The sequence below is a fragment of the Juglans regia genome, chromosome 12 (genome assembly GCF_001411555.2).
Source record: "Juglans regia cultivar Chandler chromosome 12, Walnut 2.0, whole genome shotgun sequence".
Lineage (NCBI taxonomy): Eukaryota > Viridiplantae > Streptophyta > Magnoliopsida > Fagales > Juglandaceae > Juglans > Juglans regia.
In genome coordinates this window covers 5,362,287-5,381,671 of record NC_049912.1, presented here as the reverse complement: position 1 = coordinate 5,381,671, position 19,385 = coordinate 5,362,287, and the positions used below count along the sequence as shown (strand labels likewise).

The 19,385-nt window shown below is 40.2% G+C and overlaps 1 protein-coding gene across 3 annotated transcripts; it reads right to left on the bottom strand.

The window, feature by feature from the left end:
- Positions 1-4,828: 4,828 nt before the first annotated feature.
- LOC109003522 (C-terminal binding protein AN) lies at positions 4,829-17,182 on the bottom strand. 3 transcript variants are annotated; one of them, XM_035683689.1, is made up of 8 exons: positions 16,237-17,182; positions 15,196-15,364; positions 14,923-15,053; positions 10,331-11,131; positions 10,141-10,188; positions 9,729-9,842; positions 5,074-5,186; positions 4,829-4,957 (listed from the first exon to the last, which is right to left on the bottom strand). In XM_035683689.1, the coding sequence occupies exons 1-7, from the start codon at positions 16,813-16,815 to the stop codon at positions 5,115-5,117; spliced, it is 1,914 nt and encodes a 637-aa protein (XP_035539582.1). In that variant the 5' UTR covers positions 16,816-17,182; the 3' UTR covers positions 4,829-4,957; positions 5,074-5,114. The 3 variants fall into 3 exon arrangements, with proteins under 3 accessions (XP_035539582.1, XP_035539583.1, XP_035539581.1); XM_035683690.1 differs by having other exon boundaries at positions 4,829-4,923; XM_035683688.1 differs by having other exon boundaries at positions 4,829-5,186.
- Between the last annotated feature and the right edge of the window lie 2,203 nt (positions 17,183-19,385).

The window sequence follows — 19,385 nt, the reverse complement described above, 5'->3', positions numbered from 1 at the left end:
ACGCCACCCTTAAACACTAATGTCGAGTACAAAAACTCGTAGTGCCAAATAAAAAGGGCGCGGAGGTCATCAGATCACGCTACCCTTAAACATCAATGTCTAGTACAAAGACTCGCGATGCCAAGGAAAAATGGCGTGGAGGTCATTTGACCACACCACCCTTAAATACCAATGTCGAGTACAAAAACTAGCGGTGCCAAGTAAAAAGGGCTCGGAGGTCATCAAATTACACCACCCTTAAACATCAATGTCAAGTACAAAGACTTGCAGTGCCAAGGAAAAAGGGCGCGGAGGTCATCCGACCACACTACCCTTAAACACCAATATCGAGTACAAAGACTCGCGATGCCAGGTAAAAAGGGCGCAAAAGTCATCTGACCACGCCACCCTTCAACGCCAAATGTAGAAAAAACAACAAGCCACTCGTAAAGTAGAAAGAAAGAGCCTCATGAAATTAATGCAAAGCGTAGCACAATAAAAAAGCCAAAACTGACTTAGTGTTCCCAACATGCACAAGTACAAAAATGTTTGTATTATTTACAAAATGTTGTTACAAATGTACCAGGGGAGATAGTCATTTACAAAATGCTAAGTACTAGGATTGTCGGAAGGTTGAGGTGGACGAGGACTATAGAAGGCATCGGGCATGGTGTCCCGACCAAAGGCATCAACAAATTGACGTGAGGCCGTATCAAGTTTAAACATCTCCAAATCTAAACGTCTCAAGTCAATACAGGGATTGGCCAACAAGTGCAATCTAAGTCACAGCATGCCGGCCAACCCTATACCCATAACCAAACGCACGATCCCTAATGCCACGAGCCGACGCCAGCTAAGGATGAAGGCGAACAAGTTCCTCCCTCGCAGTCGCCAAGTCAGACTCCAACGTCTTCATTAGCTGGTTCTTTTCCTTCAGCCGTGTATCCTTGTTGAGAAGAGTTTCGTTAAGCTTCCTCTATTGTTCATCTGTGTCGACGCGAACTTTCTTGTATTCCTCGTGTCATTTGGTCAACTCTTCCAGAGCTTCGCGCGCCTCAGAAAAGTCAAAAGATTAACTTGCTGCTTGCTCTCTCATAAGGCCATCAACAGCTCCCCGAGTTAAGTGCATTGTCACTGAGAACTAGACAACTCCTGGCAGACAGAATTGAGTTCCTCCTTAAGGGCAGAGAGCTCAGAGTGAGCACGACCCTGCTCTAACTCTAACTCCCCCCCCCCTTCGCAGGACAAGGGAAAGCTGAGCCCTAGCGGAATCACGCTTTGACTCCAACAGTCCCAATAAGTTGTCCCGAACCTTCACCTCTGTGGCGCAACGGAGTTCATCGCGAAGGTGAAAAACCTTGTCACGGAGAATGTCCAAGTCGCCTGCCAGAGAGTGCACGTAGCCATCAACTTGCTCAAGTAGGATCTCCAACTCTGCCTTCTTGCCCTTCACACGCCTAGAGCGAACTTCATCTTCCAAGTCAGCACGGTCCGCCATGATCCAGACTGCCAAATCATCAACACCCTACAAAGCTAAAACCCAAAAAAGTCGAACAATCATCTTAGAAAAATGGCAGAGAGAAAGGAGAGAGGCAGAGTTGGAGATACCCCATAGAGGAAATTCCTAAGCCTATTGGCCATACTGGTGACCGCGCAGAATAATGAGAGGTGGAAGCAGCCCCCCTCCCGACACTTCCACATCATATCTCACCTCAGGCCCATAGCAAGCACCAAGGAGGAAAGCATCAGGAGACACAACCTCTGAGCCAGCTCCAATCCCAGGGGCCTTACCCAAATCTCCCACCAGGCAAATAGTGTCGATGTAGGCAAGTTTAACATCCTCCAAATTAAGGTCCTCCCTTGCAAGACCACCCAGAGGAACACCCTCCTTTAAGGGAAAGGGTTCAGGCTCATCCTCAAAAGATGAGGGAAAATGAGAGGGGATAGAAACGTGGTCAGCTTTAGCCCCCAGGTCAAGTGGAGGGTCCCCCAAAAGATAGTGGTAGGTAAAGAGTGGGGCGTTGAAATTGTGCCTTCACTTTCTTCTTCCACTTCACAAATAGGAACGTCACTGCCCTTCTTGCCGCCCCGGACACCACAGTCACCTAGGGCACCATCTCCACATCCTTGATTTTCCTCATGGGTTGCCTGATCATCAAGGCTCAATGAGAAGGTGGCATCCATATCAACATTGACCTCGTTGCCTTCCCTTGGCAAATTAGAAGCTTCAAATGTAGGGAATTCGAAGGCTGGGCTAGACGCCGAATCAAACTGCTGGGAAGGAAGATCAAAGTCAAACGCGGTCACCAGGTCAGAAAGGGTTTGACCCATCAAACCCTCGCGTCATTAAGACCTAGCGAAGGCGAGCGTGTTGGTTGGCAATTAGGGGTAGAAGGTGAGGTACCTTGAGGTCAGTCAGCCGCGGGGGAGACGCCGATACCTGTGCATCTAGCACCTCTCTTCGCTGCGAGAGAAGGTGTATTCGTAGTAGACTGGCAAGAATATTTCCTCAAAGCCTTTGGAGTAGACTCCGAGAGAAACTTAGTTGGGGGAGATGGTGCCATAGCCTTACTCAAGAAAAGGCGACCTTTGACCTTCGAATGGTCAGGCATCACCAAGAAACGATCAATATTGGCGGGCGTCAAGAGATCCTCAATCCAAAGGTCATCCTCACGTTCACTCACCCAGGTGGCAACCATGTCGACACAAGATTGTTCCCGTTCAGATAGAGGCTCCAAAGCTGCCATTAGGCCCTTGTTGTTGGGAACTTTACTTCAGGTGGCTCTAATTGGGAATTCCCGACACATAGCCTCTGAATTGGAAAATTCCCAACTTACACCAGAGACTGAGAAAAATTTTCTCGTCCATTGTTTGGCGTTCGAATGACGACTCTCAAAATGAGCCAACCGCTGCTTCCTAATCTGAAAGCTACAAATATTGCCTGGAGAGCTCCTCAGAGAGGTAACCTTCTAACGGCTAGGAAGGGCTAGGTAACCTTCTAACGGCTAAGCATTGTGCAAAGTTAATCAGTTTATAGTATTCATCCAATATTCTCTATACCTATATATAGGGGCAACAGGTAACCTTCGATCGTTCTGATTAAACATTCTTGAATTATTATTTCTCACACATTACTGACTTAAGCATCGAAGGTGTCACAGGCGCTCCACACCGCCCACTTAACGACTTGCAGGTTAACGATCACGACCGGTGGTGGGACATATCCTTTACAATTTATAGTACGCTCAATTGGGCATACATGTCTTGCACGTAACATCCTTACGAGTATGTATATATCTATATATATATATATATATATACCTATGATCTATTGCATCAACTGAACACCTTACCTTCCGTACCTGTTGATCCCAGAACAATCAATCTGGTAGTAGTTCCTCGAGCCCTTCTGCTCTGTTCCAAGCCTTCAGAACCATAAGCCCCACATCTTCACCTACTTTCCCAAGCACATCAAGCCCAAATCACACCAGCAGCCCCTTTTGCAAACAAATAGAACCCATACCTGATCTGCCAAACAACACATAAAAAGCCCACCTTATAAAGAAACTTGCCCCCGAACCCGAACCCCAAGCCCAATCCACCAAATCTTAAGCCCAACCTTCCCTTCATCTCCATCGATCCCGTCTTCTTCTCAGGTCTCCCACACCCATGGTGACCAACTCTCCTCCTATTGGTACCACTTTTGGAGAGACTAGCCAAATAAGGGAACATGACAATATAAAATCCATGTCCCCCCCAATCATGAAGAAGATAGTCGATGATGGATGAGATCCCTAGCTAAAAGAGACGGTCTACACAGAGCACCCCCAACAATGGAAGACCAAAATGCTCATCCCAGCCAAAAAGGGTACATCAATAGTTTGCAGCCCCTCCAAGTGCAGTAGTTGGATGAAATATCTCATATTACATATGAACTCCGCTTAAAAATATTTTATATATCTTAGCATGTCGAAGACCAAGTGTAAGCAAGAAACATTGGCCTAAAAGTAAACACTCTTAAATTCCACGTGGGCTCTACCACAATTAAGTTCTAATTATTTGGATAATGATAATAAATTTATTTTATAATAAACTGATGCAAATATGCTATTTTATTATAAAAAAAAAAAAAATCTAATTTCACAAAATCACCCTAATTTAATATCGAGTTGTAAAAAAAAATTATAAGCTAGTAGACCCCCCATTTTGAGCGGTAAAGCTCCAAGACGACGTGTTTATTCTTATCAATATTTTTCTTTTTACTGACAAAAATTTTATGTACAGTCATTTTTACATACTCATTGCACACTCCACAGATATAATTGGCTGCATCACTTTTTTTTAATATAAAATAATTAGACCAATCACATCAGGAGAATACGCAAAGAGTACGCAAAATGACTATGTAACAGAACTTGCTAAAGTTAAAGATTTTTGTCACAATTTGTGGCATGAGATTACTCGAATTAAATGGATCGGCTTAACAATGAACCATATATGACTCAAGTTCAATTTTACACAATATGAACTCAACTAAGATCCTCACCAGTTTCTTGATTGGATTGGAGGATTCAAGAGATTTAGACCTTAACATTAAAAGTTCTTTTATGATCTATGTAATGTTATAGCACCAACTTTATGTGTCTATCTCTAAAATTAAACAATCCAATTCAATTTTTAAGGTTTTTTGAATTTTGGGTGTTTGAAAAGTTTTTGAGATGTTTTAAGACGGTAGATGTTTTATGTTTGAGAATGAAACCATCTTGGACTAAACAACCGTCTTTGATTTTAAAGACGATTTTGTTGCCAGGCATGACCTACAGTAGCAACACCACAAAACTATAAGATGAGCTAATAAAAGACATTCCCACAGAACAAATCTCATATGTTCGAAGGGATCTCTCTTGTATATAACGTACATTCATCCATATGGAGATGAAAAACCTAGAACACAAAGCGTTGAAGGCTGATAACACCTCTGAATTTCAAAAATAAAAAATATAGATAGGAATAAAAAATGGAAGAGAAGAAAAACAAAAATAAAAATAAAAATAAAGCTTTACAACTTTTAGATTGTTTCAAATTAATACAAACCTCATGGGCAGGAAGAAGTTCGCGAGCTTAACTCTCAGAATTCAATCAAGCCAGCGAGTAATCCCATCTTCCCCAACAGCCGCCAAAACCTCAATGCGTACATCCAAAGCAGCCTACAGTTTGCCAATAAAATAGTAATCATTCATGTAGCAGAAAAACACAAAAGGTAAATAGGGTGGGTACATTGCTTGAGAGCAGCTAAATATGGAAACGTTTAAGACGTTTTGACAAGTCATTTTTAAAAATTGCCCAAAGTGCACAAGAGATTTGGATTCTAAAGTTCAGACACAATTCAGGGTCTAGAGTAGCAAAGATTGGCACAAAAGAAATTTATTTAATGTTGCCTAGGAGATTCATACAGACAAGAAAAAATGTATCCCACAATATTTATGCATGTTAAATATTGAAGATAAATAATTTTCGGGAGATTCTGATGGCACCATTCCATAATTTTTGGGTCGGGTTGGAAAACAAATTTTTCGTGTAGCATATGAACAATTTTTGGGTTATTCGGGACATACTGAACAGCCCTAGGAACAGCAAGGTACGATCAGTGGTATCAGAACGCAATCTCATTTAGACCATCGATCCATCCTTATAACCTTGCTTGAAAAACCAAAGTAATTCTGCACTGCATGAACGCCGGTGCACACAACTGGCAAAACGGACTGCATCCCTTCCATTCCATCTTTTTGCCCATTCTTCTCTCAAAGGGTTTTTAGTGGCAAAGACACTCACGCACCCCACCCACTCATCCCCTGATTTGTATCGATTTACTTGCCTTTACAATATATATACACAAATATATATATATATGAGTTATATATATGTGTGTGTGTGTGTGTATAAAGGGTCAGCTGCAACGTGCCCACCATCACCAATTTGCTATTTGTTGATTAACTCATTATATATATATATATATATATTAAATAAGTATCAACTTATTATATTTGGCCATGCATACAACAAGAAGTTGCTTCCATTCAAGCATGCGTTGAAAGTTAGTCTCTCTTGTCTGGCCAATTGGTCAACAAGATCAGATCAACTGTGCATTAGCAACTACACCTAGGATAAAACATTAAGTTCAGTGTCTCAAGTCTTTAATCTCAAGGTCTTGGTATTAGCTAGAAACATGATATCTTCCACGTGCCCACCATCATAACTGTACATGGATTACAGTAGTGAAGAATATCTTGAAAGAAAAATGCTCTTCGGCCACCTCACATCTACGGCTCATTATTACCGCCTGAGGTGGCACAGCGACATGGCGGCCACCTGTATAAAAAAAATTCGAAAAAACTGCTTGAAACCTCTCCATCTGAAGTTCGTCCTTCTGAAACCCCTCCTATCTGAAATTCGAAACCAGAATAAGTCCCTTCTGAGGTTCGTTCTCCCATCTTTCGAAACCCCTTCTAAATCTCAAATCAGAAGCAAATTCTATACAAGCAAATCTTAGCTGCCACAGAACTCTCTCTAAATCCAAAATCCCATCTAAATCCAAGTGTCACCAACCAAAGCGAAAAGTCTAGTTGCAGAGCAGAGAGCCGGGACGTTTAATAATTCTATCATAAAGCTTCAAGTAATATGGTAACAACCATGTCGATATACACCGGAAATGAACAAGTTACAGAGAGCCCAATAAACCTAGAAAAATAGACCCACAATCTTGCCAAGAAGCTTCACCAGAAAAATAGACCCTTCTTCTTCCTCTAAGTTCTCAGCCGAAAGCCCCCCATGGAGATGCAATTGAAAATAAGACAAAAGGAAAAGCGATGCCATTGTGCTTTGGAGGGATTCTTCTCATCAATCCCATGGCTGCCTCTATTTTTTCTCTCTTTGTCCTGAAGATTTGCACAGCTACTGGAAGAAGAAGAAGGTGATCAAATGAAAAAAACAAAAATAGAAAACGGAATGGACCCAACCCGATTTCAGTAGCTCGAGGACGGAGTGGAGGCAGGCTATTTCAGTAGCAAGAGAAAACTCAGTTTGGTCGGCAGGCATTGTCAGCAAGAGAAAACTCAGTTTGGCCATTTTTTTTTTTTTTTTTAAATCACTAAACCAAAATGGCAGCCACGTCTATTGTCCACGTCGAGCGGTAAGGAGGGGTCACAATGAGGCGGCCCTGTAGCACCACCCATCTTGAAAATGCCCCTCCTCCGAAAACTCAACCCAAAATAGAAAGGCTCTTGAATTTGGAAAGGTAACTTATTTTTATAAGTAATTTGGAAAGGTATAGAGTTGTCGGAACCTTGGAAAAGGCTCGTGCTTCCACCTAGGTGGAAGCACGAGGGCCTGAACATCTAGAACCTGGGAAAACCCTTCAGGTCCCACCCTTCGAAATTATAAATCGAGACCAAATCAACCAACCAGGTCGCGCCTCAAGTCACGGAGTCGTGAATCCTACCTTGAAGAACCTTGAGCAATTGAAGAAAACCTTAGTCAGAAATCTATTTGACAACTAGACTGCCAACACTATTCTCAACATCCACCCCTCCCAAGAGGTGTCTCAAGACAAACTAATCTGGACACGGGAAAAATATGCCCCTTTACAATCATCTCCACATAAACTTGACCAACACAGCCCAACACCCTCTCAAAATCCCCCTGTTGCCTATGCATGGAAACTCCTATGGCAGGTCAACTTGCACAATTGACTTAAACTCCTATTTTGAAAAGTGGAGTGGAACTCTCTCCCCACTAAAAGCAAGCCAGCACCATTTCTTCCACTTACCGAAGAAGAGTCATGGCCTAATCTTTGAACATCCAGAATTGAAACTCTAGAGCCTTGTTTATTACATGCCACTTAGCAAGAATGATATGGAGGTAATCTCCTTGGCCAATTGACATGTTTACAAAGAATAGGGTCATATTAGCTCTTTTTTTCATAGATACATGCATTTCCGATGCCGGCACATATTAGCTCTTAAACCTCACACAACCCAAAATATCAATCCCAAAGAGATCCACCATTTACTCTGTTGCTAATTCAATGGACCTGATATGGCTAATGAGGAACAAAACACTCATGAACAGATTTGCCCAACTACCATTCAATCGGCTTGCCAGATCAAGAAAATCAAAAGTAATTGCTTAACAGACAACCTCCCCTATGTACCCACTACACTCTTGGTACCCCAACTTAAAAGCTAAAAATTCAAATAAGATGTTGTCGTTCAAGACGTCAAATCATGTTGGCTACTATTTATAGGGACAACATGGGCTTTATTATCCATGCATGGACAGAAAAGCACCCACCTTTGGCTCCCAATATTGGAGAGGCCCAAGCTGCCCTTTTAGCAGTACACAAAGCAACTAAGTTGGATTTCGAAAATATCAATTTGGAAGGCTAGTCTTTAGTAGTTTTCCTGGCGATAAAAGATCCAGGTCTCCTCAGCAATTGGGATTTTTTCCCAACCAAAAGTCACATCCACATGTTATCTCAGATTGGGAAGCCAGCAAATTCCATTAAGTGCCTTTTTTTTTTTTAGATAAGTAATAATTTTGTTCAAAGAAATAAGTGCCAATTTTTTAGAACAGAACCTTGCGAAATGAGCCACCTCCACCAATAATAGAAGCATTCCTAGTAGAGAAACCTTCCCACCAGACATGGTGTGAAGGTTTGCTTCACACAACCCAATAGGAGCCTGACACGTCAAGCTCCTATTGCTTTTGAAAAGAAGACACAGAATTCAGTCGAATTTAAAAAAAAAAAAAAAAGACACAGGATGGTGTAAAGTGCCACTTAACACCACAGCCGGTCCAAAGATGGACTCTTCCCAGTAATTCTTTACCTTTCACTCTTACTCATATTTGATTGAAACCCAGTGGCTTTTCTAAGCCCCGTTTGGATGTTGAGATGGTCTCAACCCATCTCATCTCAGCATCCAAACACCACTCAAACACAAACACTTTTCAATTTCAACTTTCCAATTTTTCAATTTTTTCATCTAATCATTTACCTAATCATTACAACTTTCCCAAACTTCCAAGCAAAACACAAAAAACAATTCTAACTTTTTTAAATCCCAAAATAAAGATTATATTAAAATATTACATTCTAACAATCTTCAAACTTTATAATTTTTTTATTCAACTTTTTCTCTCTCCTTTCCCAAAACCTCCTAAAACATCTTAATTCAAACTATTTCACTACTATTCACAAACTATTTTACTACTATTCATCTCATCTCATCTCAACATCCAAACGAAGCCCTAAAGAAAAGAAAATATTCTATTTCCTAACCAGCAAATTGACATAAGAACCATCCATATCACTATACTAATATTGGAGACACCTTAGGACACTAGTGGTTTCACAAGGGAATTTTTTCTCTTAAAAAGTCTGATCCCATCTGACATTTATATGTGCTAAAACATGTACCTCGGAGAACTAAGGTTCCATATACGCAAGGATATTAATGTAGAATTCCTAGACATGTGAATCATCCAATCCTTAATTCCATGGTGTTGAAAGTGCAGATCCGAAGTAGACCAACTAAATTCTTGGAAGTCTTGTTGAATTGGATTTGAGTAACCAAGGAAAAAAGACTCCAATCACCAATGGCTACTGTCTATGTTATTTTGCATTTGTCAAGAAATAGCAACCAAACTATTCGGCAGCATATGCAACTACATGAAGCAACAAGTGAACTTACTGACGGATTTCTACAGTTAATGAGTTGGCACGCATCCAAAGGGCCTTCCAACATCCAGCTCTCCCAGACATCAAAGCTGTGACTAGCAAATACAAATTCCATTCTTCTATTAATCTGCCATGTCAAAATAGAAACTGCTTCTATTACCAAATAACAACATTGATAATATAACTACATTTAAATTTTCAGGACATCAGCTAATTTAGTAACATATCTTCCGATCCCACCGACAACTTTTTTTTATCAACTTGATAAGGCGTGAAAAATTAAACATTAATTTTTTTTTTTTTTTTATAGGTAAACAAAACTTTATTGATCAAAGAATTAGGCAAATCCCAATACAAAAATTAAAAATTAATTTTAAACACTCCAATAACAATTTCAGTCACCACCTTGTACAATTGTATCATACCTGCAATAATTTCCCACCAGCAGCAAATGATCGCAAACCAATTGTGTCCTGAAGAAGCAGCATCCATATATTGACATATCAGCCAACCAGGATTGCAATTAAAATTTCCAAGTTAAGCCAGTTATCATTAACTGAGAAATAAGGGGAAATTAAGCCCTGCTTAAGGGAATCTAAGTTCCAGTCAACAAACCTTGCTTCTGAAAACGACAAGGAACTGTGCTGCAGGATCTCTTGTTGTTACATTTGACATGGTATCCAGGAACCAACCACCATTTTTAACTCTTTGCCTCGACACATGGAGCAAAGGACGATCTCTAGCATATAAGGCTACAACATACCCATCTTTCAACAATTCGTCAGACTTTCCACTGAGCTTCTTTTTTGATTTCAAAAGCTGGTCAGAAGTTGATTCTTGCATTGAATCCATAGGTGTTTTTCTATTTCTTGATTCGTCAGGGGAAGCAAACCGGGAACTGGAACTTAATGCTTGGTCCGTACCACTCATGGCAGTATCATCTTCTTGAAGCAAGGTACTTCCCTTTTCTAGTACTGAGGGTTCACCTGATTTTTGCTGGGGCTTTTGACGTGTATGTCTCTTCTTAGCCTTCTTACCTGATCTGCTTCGCCTTCCTTCAGATCTGGTAGCGGTATTTTGAGACAAACCTGAAACCTGGTGCTGGCTAGGAGACTCTTTGGAGTTTTTAGCACCTTTTTTCTCAGAGCTTTCTGGGCTTACAAGAACATCATCTGTCAATTGCTCACCAATCAAACCCTGCAGAGCACTTTCGTTGTCTTGCTTATCAGCTTGTGCATTTTCATCATCTATTTCACATTCCTCTTCTTCCTCATCAGAAATGGCATTCTTTGGAACAACACCATCAATGAAGAATGTCTGCAACATAGAGATAGCTTTATCCCTTATCTCCATCCATACTTCTTCACTATAGTCTGCACTTCGTGGAAGAATCAATACATTGGGCATCTCCTTTACCTGAATACAGCATGATAAGATATATTAAAGTCACCTAATGGAAAATATTCTTAATGGCTCTACTTGTGAATCTGTCATGGATAGGGAGCATCCTCAGGAAGACTTCAAAAAGAAACCCATGTCACTTTCCTTCTAATGCCAATGTATGTCAGACCTTTCTTCCCAATGGACAGAATGAAAAATGGATTGGGGATTTGAGAACACCGAGTGATGCAACTACACACGACTCCTTGGCCATCTCCAAAGAGTTGAATAAGTTTGAGGTAGCTGTTCCTACAATGATGTTTATGGAGGTGTAGCAGAGGCGAAGTGGGTATTGAGGCTGTTCTCCACCAGCTCTAACAGAAAAAAACTTGCGGTTGGATCACTTCTCTAGCTGAAATTCCTTTTACATAGTATTCTTAAAGGTGGTGATTTTTGGGAGGTTCTTTGATTGTGGTTCTCTGAATTTGATTGGGAGAGCCTCAGTGTGCCCATTCCCAGAGGGGAGACTATTTTGCTGCTTGTAATTGTTGGTTGTTTGGCTTGCATAAGAGCATAATAGATGCTTGTTAAAATTTCGGTGACCAAATAGAGGCAAAATACCTTTGAACAATTAGATCCGTAGTGCATAATATATGTTTGATAGAATGTCCAGGAACACAAACATAAAATTATGTATACACATGGAACACCATAACGACAGAAAGCCACACAAAATTAGACAAGAGTTGGATATAAAATTGATTGAGGGATGATATGGAGTAATGTCGCCAAGCACAAAGGAAGGAGGTTGGAGTAAAATTAATGGTGTTTTACGCATCTCTCTGCCCCCTTCTCTCTCTCTCTCTCTGACATTCACTCATGCAAGAATATGAGCATATCTAGCACAAAATGTGGAACTAAACACTATAATAAAGTTTTTTTTTTATCGGTAAGCAAAGTTTTATTTTTTATTTTCATAACTAAACGGTAGTATTAATAAGAATAGGCATAGCCCAGGTACACAAGATGTTATACAAGAGATGAAACCTGTCTAGTTTGCTAAAAAAGAAATCAGAAAATCATGTACATTTAGGCCATTAAAATCTACAGCAATAGCCCAAAGAAATAAGGTGCAGAAAAATAAAATCCTAAGATCCTCTATTGTCCGCTCCTCATATTCAAAAGTCCGCTCGTTACGCTCCCACCATATGCACCAAATAATGCAAATAGGAACCATCTTCCACATAGTTTTGATTTGTGGAGCACCACCCGACATTACCCAGCTAGCCAATAACTCTACCACTGTAGCAGGCATCACCCAATTTAACCCTATTCGAATGAACAAGTCGCTCCACAGGGCTCTAGCTGTCTCATAATTACCCGGCAGCTTTCTTGCACATACAACACCATTCTGGAATAATTACCTGGCAGTGCTTCCGCAGATTATCAATAATCAAAATCTTACCCAGAGCCACTGTCCAAGTGGAAAATAGTGCTTTGGGAGGCGCCTTATTCCTCCACAATCCTCTCCAAGGAAAATGAGTGTTTGGAAGCGAAGTAAGGGACTTATAGAAGGAGTAAACCGAAAAAACACCCTTACCTGCCGGATTCCACCACAGCTTATCTTCTCGCAATCCAGACATACTCGAAGAATACACTCAACTGAAAAAAGCCTCAAAGCATTCTCAATCTTGAGCTGCTCTACTAAAGGTGACATTCCAATGGACTTGATCTCCTGAATGAACCATGAGATCTGCCACTAAAGCCTCTTGATCACATGCCACACGAAAAATGGATGGAAAAGCGTTCGCTAGAGCCTCTTCCCCACACCAAATGTCCCTCCAAAATTTTATACAAGTGCCCTCCCCCACCATAAATTTGGTATGTCGAGAAAACACCCCCCATCCACGTCGTATGTGCTTCAAAACCCCCACCCCATAGGACCCATTCCCCTCTCTAGTACACCAATCCCCCCCCTCCTACCGTGTTTGCAATCAACCACTAATTTCCATAGAGCTTTTGGTTCCAAATTGTATCTCCAAAGCCATTTCCTAAGCAATGCCCGATAAAAAGTTCTCAAGTTCTTTATCCCCACCCCACCTGAAGGAATTGGTCTGCACACCTTATCCCAACTTACTAGGTGAAACTTGAATTCATCTCTCATCCCACTCCATAAGAAATCACGATAAAATTTTTCGGTCCACGCTGCTACACTAGCTGGAATTGGAAATAAAGATAGAAAATAAGTTGGTAAGTTAGAGAGAGTACTCTTGATGAGAGTCCCCCGGTCTCCTTTCGACAAATACGGTCTCTTCCACCCAGCCAATCTTCGTTTTATTTTCTCAATAACAGTTCTCAATAACAGTGTTCCAAATAGACAGAGCCCGTGTTGTAGCCCCCAATGGTAACCCCAAATACGTCATAGGGAGAGAAGTGACCTTACACCCAAGAGTGTTAGCCAGCTGCTGAGAAATACTAACGTTCCCAACAGGCACTAACTCTGATTTATCGAAGTTCACTCTCAAACCTGACGATGCTTCAAAACAAAAAAGAAGCACACTTAATGCCCTAAGTTGGTCTTGCTCTGCATCATAGAAAATTAAAGTGTCGTCTATGAATAATAGGTGGGAAACCGAGAAAAAGCCCCTCTGCAGATCACCCACTAAAAATCCAGCCATAAGACCATGACTAACCACAGCCGATAACATCCTACCCAGGGCCTCCATGACGATAACGAATAGAAGGGGGGATTGGTAAGTACATATGCTTTTTCCATATCTTGCCATTGAAATGCACTATCTGATCCACATATACCACCTCTCCCCAAAGCCACATCTCTTCAGTAAGTACAAGAGGAATTCTCAGTTTACATGATCATATGCTTTTTCCATATCTAGTTTATAAATAATCCCTGGAGTGCCAGACTTTAATCTACTATCCAGACATTTATTGGCTATTAAGACCAAGTCCAGAATTTGACAACCCCTTACAAAAGCATTTTGTAGTTTTGAGATTACTTTGTCAATTGTCATCCCTAACCTGTTAGCTAGCACCTTTGAAATAATTTTGTATATCCCATTAATGAGGCTAATAGGCCTAAAATCCTTCAATTCAAAAGCTCCGGATTTTTTCGGGATCAAAGCAATAAAAGTAACATTCAGGCTTTTCTTGAATTTCCCAGCCAAGAACAGCTCCTGAAACACATTCATAATGTCATCTTTCACCACCTCCCAACATGTTTGAAAAAATCCTATCATAAAGCCATTAAGGCCTGGTGCTTTATCCTTCACCATATTTTGGACCACATCCAATACTTCCTCTTCCTCAAAAGATCTTCCCAACCAGGAGGCTGTCTGTGGTTCAATGGACTCAAAACCAAGTCCATCTAGTTTGGGTCTCCAGCCCTCAGTTTCTATAAATAGATGTTCATAGAAATTCACCACATGTTCCCGGATCACAGGAGCCTCCGTGCAATCTCTACCATTGATTTTCAGCATCTCAATAGAGTTAGTTCTCCGTAAACAAAGTTTTATTGATCAAAAGAATAGGCAATAGCCCAAGTATACGGGACATATACAAGAGCAACGCCTAGGCGTGCTAGTTTAGTGATACAAGGAAATCATGGAAGGTTATTGTCATGAAAATCAATTACAATCAACTAATGGAGTAAAGTATTGAAAAAAAAACTGGGACAAAATCTTAAATTTGGTACAAAGTGGGAGAAGTAAAAAGCTGTATTGGAAATGGATTCTCAAGCAAGCATGCACGAGTGGCACTCACATGCACATGCCTTTATACGGATTCATAAATACACACTTGTTACATACCCAAGCTTCCATCCATTGTGGCCCTTCAGCACCATCCAGGGCACAGCCAGCTATGGTGCCATCAATCAAAAGCTGCTTCACAGCACAATCATCCATCAGCTGACTGCTACCCGTATTGACAATAAAAGCCCCTGTGACATGGGAGAAAACGTTCCACATTTAAAAAAAAGGGGAAAGGTGAACCACAACAAATGCAAAGTTCGACACAAAAATTGGAAAGTGGGATCCAATAACCGTGAAAATATTTCTTTTTATAAGTGAAAAAATGCGTACCAGGCTTTATATGCTGCAAGCATTCTGCATTAATAATGTGGACTGTTTCATTTGTTAGGGCACAATGAAGTGAAATAAGGTCACTTGCAGCAAGTAAATCATTAAGAGTATCCATTCTTCGGGCTGCCGAAGGAAAAGTTATTGAAGTCCTGCTTACTTTTCCTTCTCCCTGAGCAAATGCAGATTAGGAAAGAGTTTCAGAATAAATCCAATTTCATATAACAAAGTAGACATGGACAAATTTCAACAATAGAACATGTATACAAAACGGCTGACGTACAACTTTATTGCCATGTTTGATTAGTGAGGTGATTTGAGATCACCTCAGACTATCTCACTACTATTCATAAATTATTTACAACTTTTTCACTACTTTTTCACCACTATTCACAGATCATCTGAGATCACCTCAACATCTAAATGTAGCCTAAGTAAACTATTCCATAGAGTACAACCTCTTAAGCATAAAATGTAACTCTATTATTTTCTTTTTTAATTCAACCAATTACAACATACCATTTTTCAATCCATACATACCTTCTCCCCAACTAAAGAAGCACATTTTTTCAATTAAAGCTTTAATTGAACTAGGAAAAAATGACATAAAACTGGTCAAAATTAAACAGGTTATGATGCTAAACACGTCAACCCTATGTGATTTTACTTCATAACTGTAAAAGATAAAGCACATTCCAAACTGCAAAAGCATCTCTTGGAACAAAATGTGTTAATTTCTATCTCACTCATAGCCTATTGACATCAGAACAAAGCATTTTTTCTCCAGTACATTACCTAAAAGTGCACCAAACATTTTAGTATGCAAATGCTAATCATGAAGTTCAAAAGTAGCCGAGTTCTTTGAAATCCAACCACTTTCAAATGCCAAATCTCTTACTCTATCAAATTCCGCTCAAGCATCAAAATAAAGCACGCCTTAAGCTACATAAGCATCATTCAAAAACAAATTTACAAGATACAAATTTTACCACAAGAGAACTGAACTACAACAATAGAAATCAATGGATATTAGCAGATTCGAACCTCATGAACGTCGAAATAGAGCACGCTCATCTTGAAGGCTAAGCTCCTAGTAGCCAAAGACTTAGACGAGGCAGATCTACCTATGATGCCCAAAACCAAGCCACGGCAGCGTCGCATTCCTCGGCAAAGTGGCTGCACCGAGCCGAGCCATCCCGAAGCCGAGAGCGCATGGCGGGAGAGCAAGTGCGTCCTGCGCAGCAAGCCAAGGAAGAGCGCCATAACCGAGTCGGCGATCTCCTCGGCTCTAGAGGCGTCGACGTGAACGAGTCGGAGCCCGAGGTCAGCGGCAAGGGCGGAGTCGACGGAGCGGTCGGCGGAGCCGAGGCAGAGAATGAGCTGGTAGGGGCGGAGGCGGCGCTGGGCGGCGCGTGGGAGGTAAGAGAGGGAATGGAGGATAACAGCAGCGGCAGACTCGATCTTACCATCGGCCAAACGGCTGAGCGGGACGTGCTCTACTGCGGCAGCCCCGACCAAAGACTCCTGCTCCAAAGCGCAATCTTCAATGCAATTAAGGGTGACCACAGAGGGCAGAGACGATGCGGGTTTGTTACGGTGGGACAATGCCGTAGAGGATCTCATCCTCTCCTCCTCTACTTCCACCAATACTATACTAGCTATGCAAATGTTGCCGTTGCAGTCCGAAAAGGGAGAGTAAGAGAGTGCGATGGAGTTAGGGTTTATTGCCGAAACTTTAAGGGATTTCTAAGAGCACAAAGGGTAGAAGGAATTTCGATTTGTGGGGGTAAGAGCAGTTAGGGCTTGTTGAGGGTGAGGCGTCGTTCTAGGTAGCTCCAGTGCTCTTGGAGAGGTTCAATTGTCTCTCTCTCTTACTGTGCGCAGAGTGTCCAGGCTCTGGCAATCACATTCCCCAGACCCCACTGCATTTTTTAACTCTCATTTAACGGCTCCTTTGGAAAAAGAGTAATGATGACCTAAAGAAATATTCTACACAACCTTCCCACCGTAACACAACCTCCGCACACCTTGACATAACGAATCGGTTTGGTCGACCACGTCACGGTTCGCTTTCTCTCCTCCCTCACTCGACGAGAGTTTTTCCCCTGACTCAGTTACCTTTCTCTTTTTAGAAAGTCAGATATGTTTCTCCCCCTCTTGAACTGTAATCGAGTCGAACCGAATTGATTTTTAATTTGTTAAGCTCGATTTGATTTAAAATATTTGAGTTTGAGCTCGAGATTTTTTTTTTATTCTTTATTCAAGTTAGACTCAATAAGCTAAACATTTAACTTGAGTTTGAGTTTGAGTTCTAGTTTAAACTCATCCCACAAACGAGTTCGAGTCGAGCCGAGCTCGAGTTCGAATTGTAGATTTTTTTATTTTTTGAATAAGATTTAATAATTAAAAATTTTTAAAAAAAAAATCTAATTTTAAATTTATACAATTAACAAGTAGAATCTTTATTGAATTATAAAATTTATAAATAATTAATATTTAACTAGTTGATATTTATCCAAAATAATAATATATTATATGCCTATATATATTATTAGTACATATACTTAATATGATAACATATATCTATTTCATATATAGTTTACACATACTAATATATTAAATTATTAAGTTTTATCGACTAATTATTATACAAATAATAAAATATACTTATGAAGTATATTCACTATATAGACATAAGTAATTAGATTACATATTATATATTTAATTATAAAAGTGGTTTGCTTATATTATTAGTTACTACATATATATATATATGTGTATATATACATAGGTGTATGCATATATTTATCATTATATGACTGGGTTTTAATCAAATCGAGCTAACGAGTCGACTCAAGCATAAACGAGCGAGCCTTAACGAGCTTTAGTCGAGTCGAGTTTTGTCGGGTATGTGTCATTTTCAATTCGAGCAGGTATCTACTTTCACGAGCGAGCTTTTTTTTTCACGAGTCGAGTTCGATTCGAGTTTAACCGAGCAAGTACCGAGCGGGCTATCGAATATACTGGTTCATTTACAGCCTTATCCCCCTCCTTCACATCCCTTTCTTCCTCTCCCGAAAGCCCTCACTTGAGTCACCTTCTTCCAATGTCCTCACCCCAGCAAAACCCTCTCACGTTGTCAGCCCTCGCAAACCGTCACCCTCATTTTCTTTCCCTCCCGAAAACCCAGCGAACACCACCTCAAGTCGAGATCCCCCAACCACGGTATTCTCTCAGCCCTGAAAGGCTAGAAGAAAAATTTATCATCCTCACCCAAACAGTCTTTCACCCATGAAACCTTAGAAAAATTTAAGGCCTTGTTTGCATTTAAAAGTCACTTCAACTCATCTCATCTCATCATTATAATTTTTTTAAATTTCCACACAAAATATAATAAACAATTTAATTTTTTCAAATCCTAAAACAACTTTCCTAAATTCCCACTCAAAATATAACTTTTATTCTACTATTCACAAACCATCTCAACCTATCTCAACTCATCTCTGAATCCAAACCACTCCTAACTTGTCAATTGAGAGGTTTGAAAAGCTGTGAAATGATATCTGATTAATTTTGGGAGGGGTTTGTGTAGGAATTCGACCATCTCTGAGATTGAGGGCCAAAAAAAAAAAAAAGTTGTTGATAGCTCTGATGGAGATGATCTCAATATGTCACTATTATTCACAAATTATCTTATTAATATTTATAAAATTCTCGTCTCATTTTATTTTCTGGACAAGCTCTAGTGGCAGGTATAGGGTTAGACGTTAGGATAGGGATAAGAAAGCTATCACTAAAATTTGACGGAGTAGACAATCTCCTACGTTAACAAAACTATGAAATTAAGCAATCATCACAACAACTGTCAAAACAATGCAACAATCACCCATGCAAACATTTTAATTATAGAAGCAAGCATACATAATAGGTGCAAAAATAGTGACACGTAACCCAACAAACATTTTAATTATATAAGCTAAAATAGTGTTTAATGAAAATTATACAGCATGCAAATGGGTTATTATTACGTCATATTCGGGACAGAATAACAATTACCAATATAATAAAACAAACATGTTATGTAATCAGTAATCCTCTCTCTTGTATTAAGTTTTACAGTTTGACTTACATGATTAACTAAAAATCAACACAGTAGTACCTAAAACTACTGATCATTTCTTTCAATTTCAGCT

Coding starts and splice junctions, on each gene's coding strand:
- LOC109003522 (XM_035683688.1), bottom strand. CDS start 16,815: ATGAGATCCTCTACGGCATTGTCCCACCGTAACAAACCCGCATCGTCT. Junction 10,189..10,330: donor TTGTCGTTTTCAGAAGCAAG/GTTTGTTGACTG, acceptor CTGCTTCTTCAG/GACACAATTGGTTTGCGATC. Junction 9,843..10,140: donor CTGGTGGGAAATTATTGCAG/GTATGATACAAT, acceptor TTGACATGGCAG/ATTAATAGAAGAATGGAATT.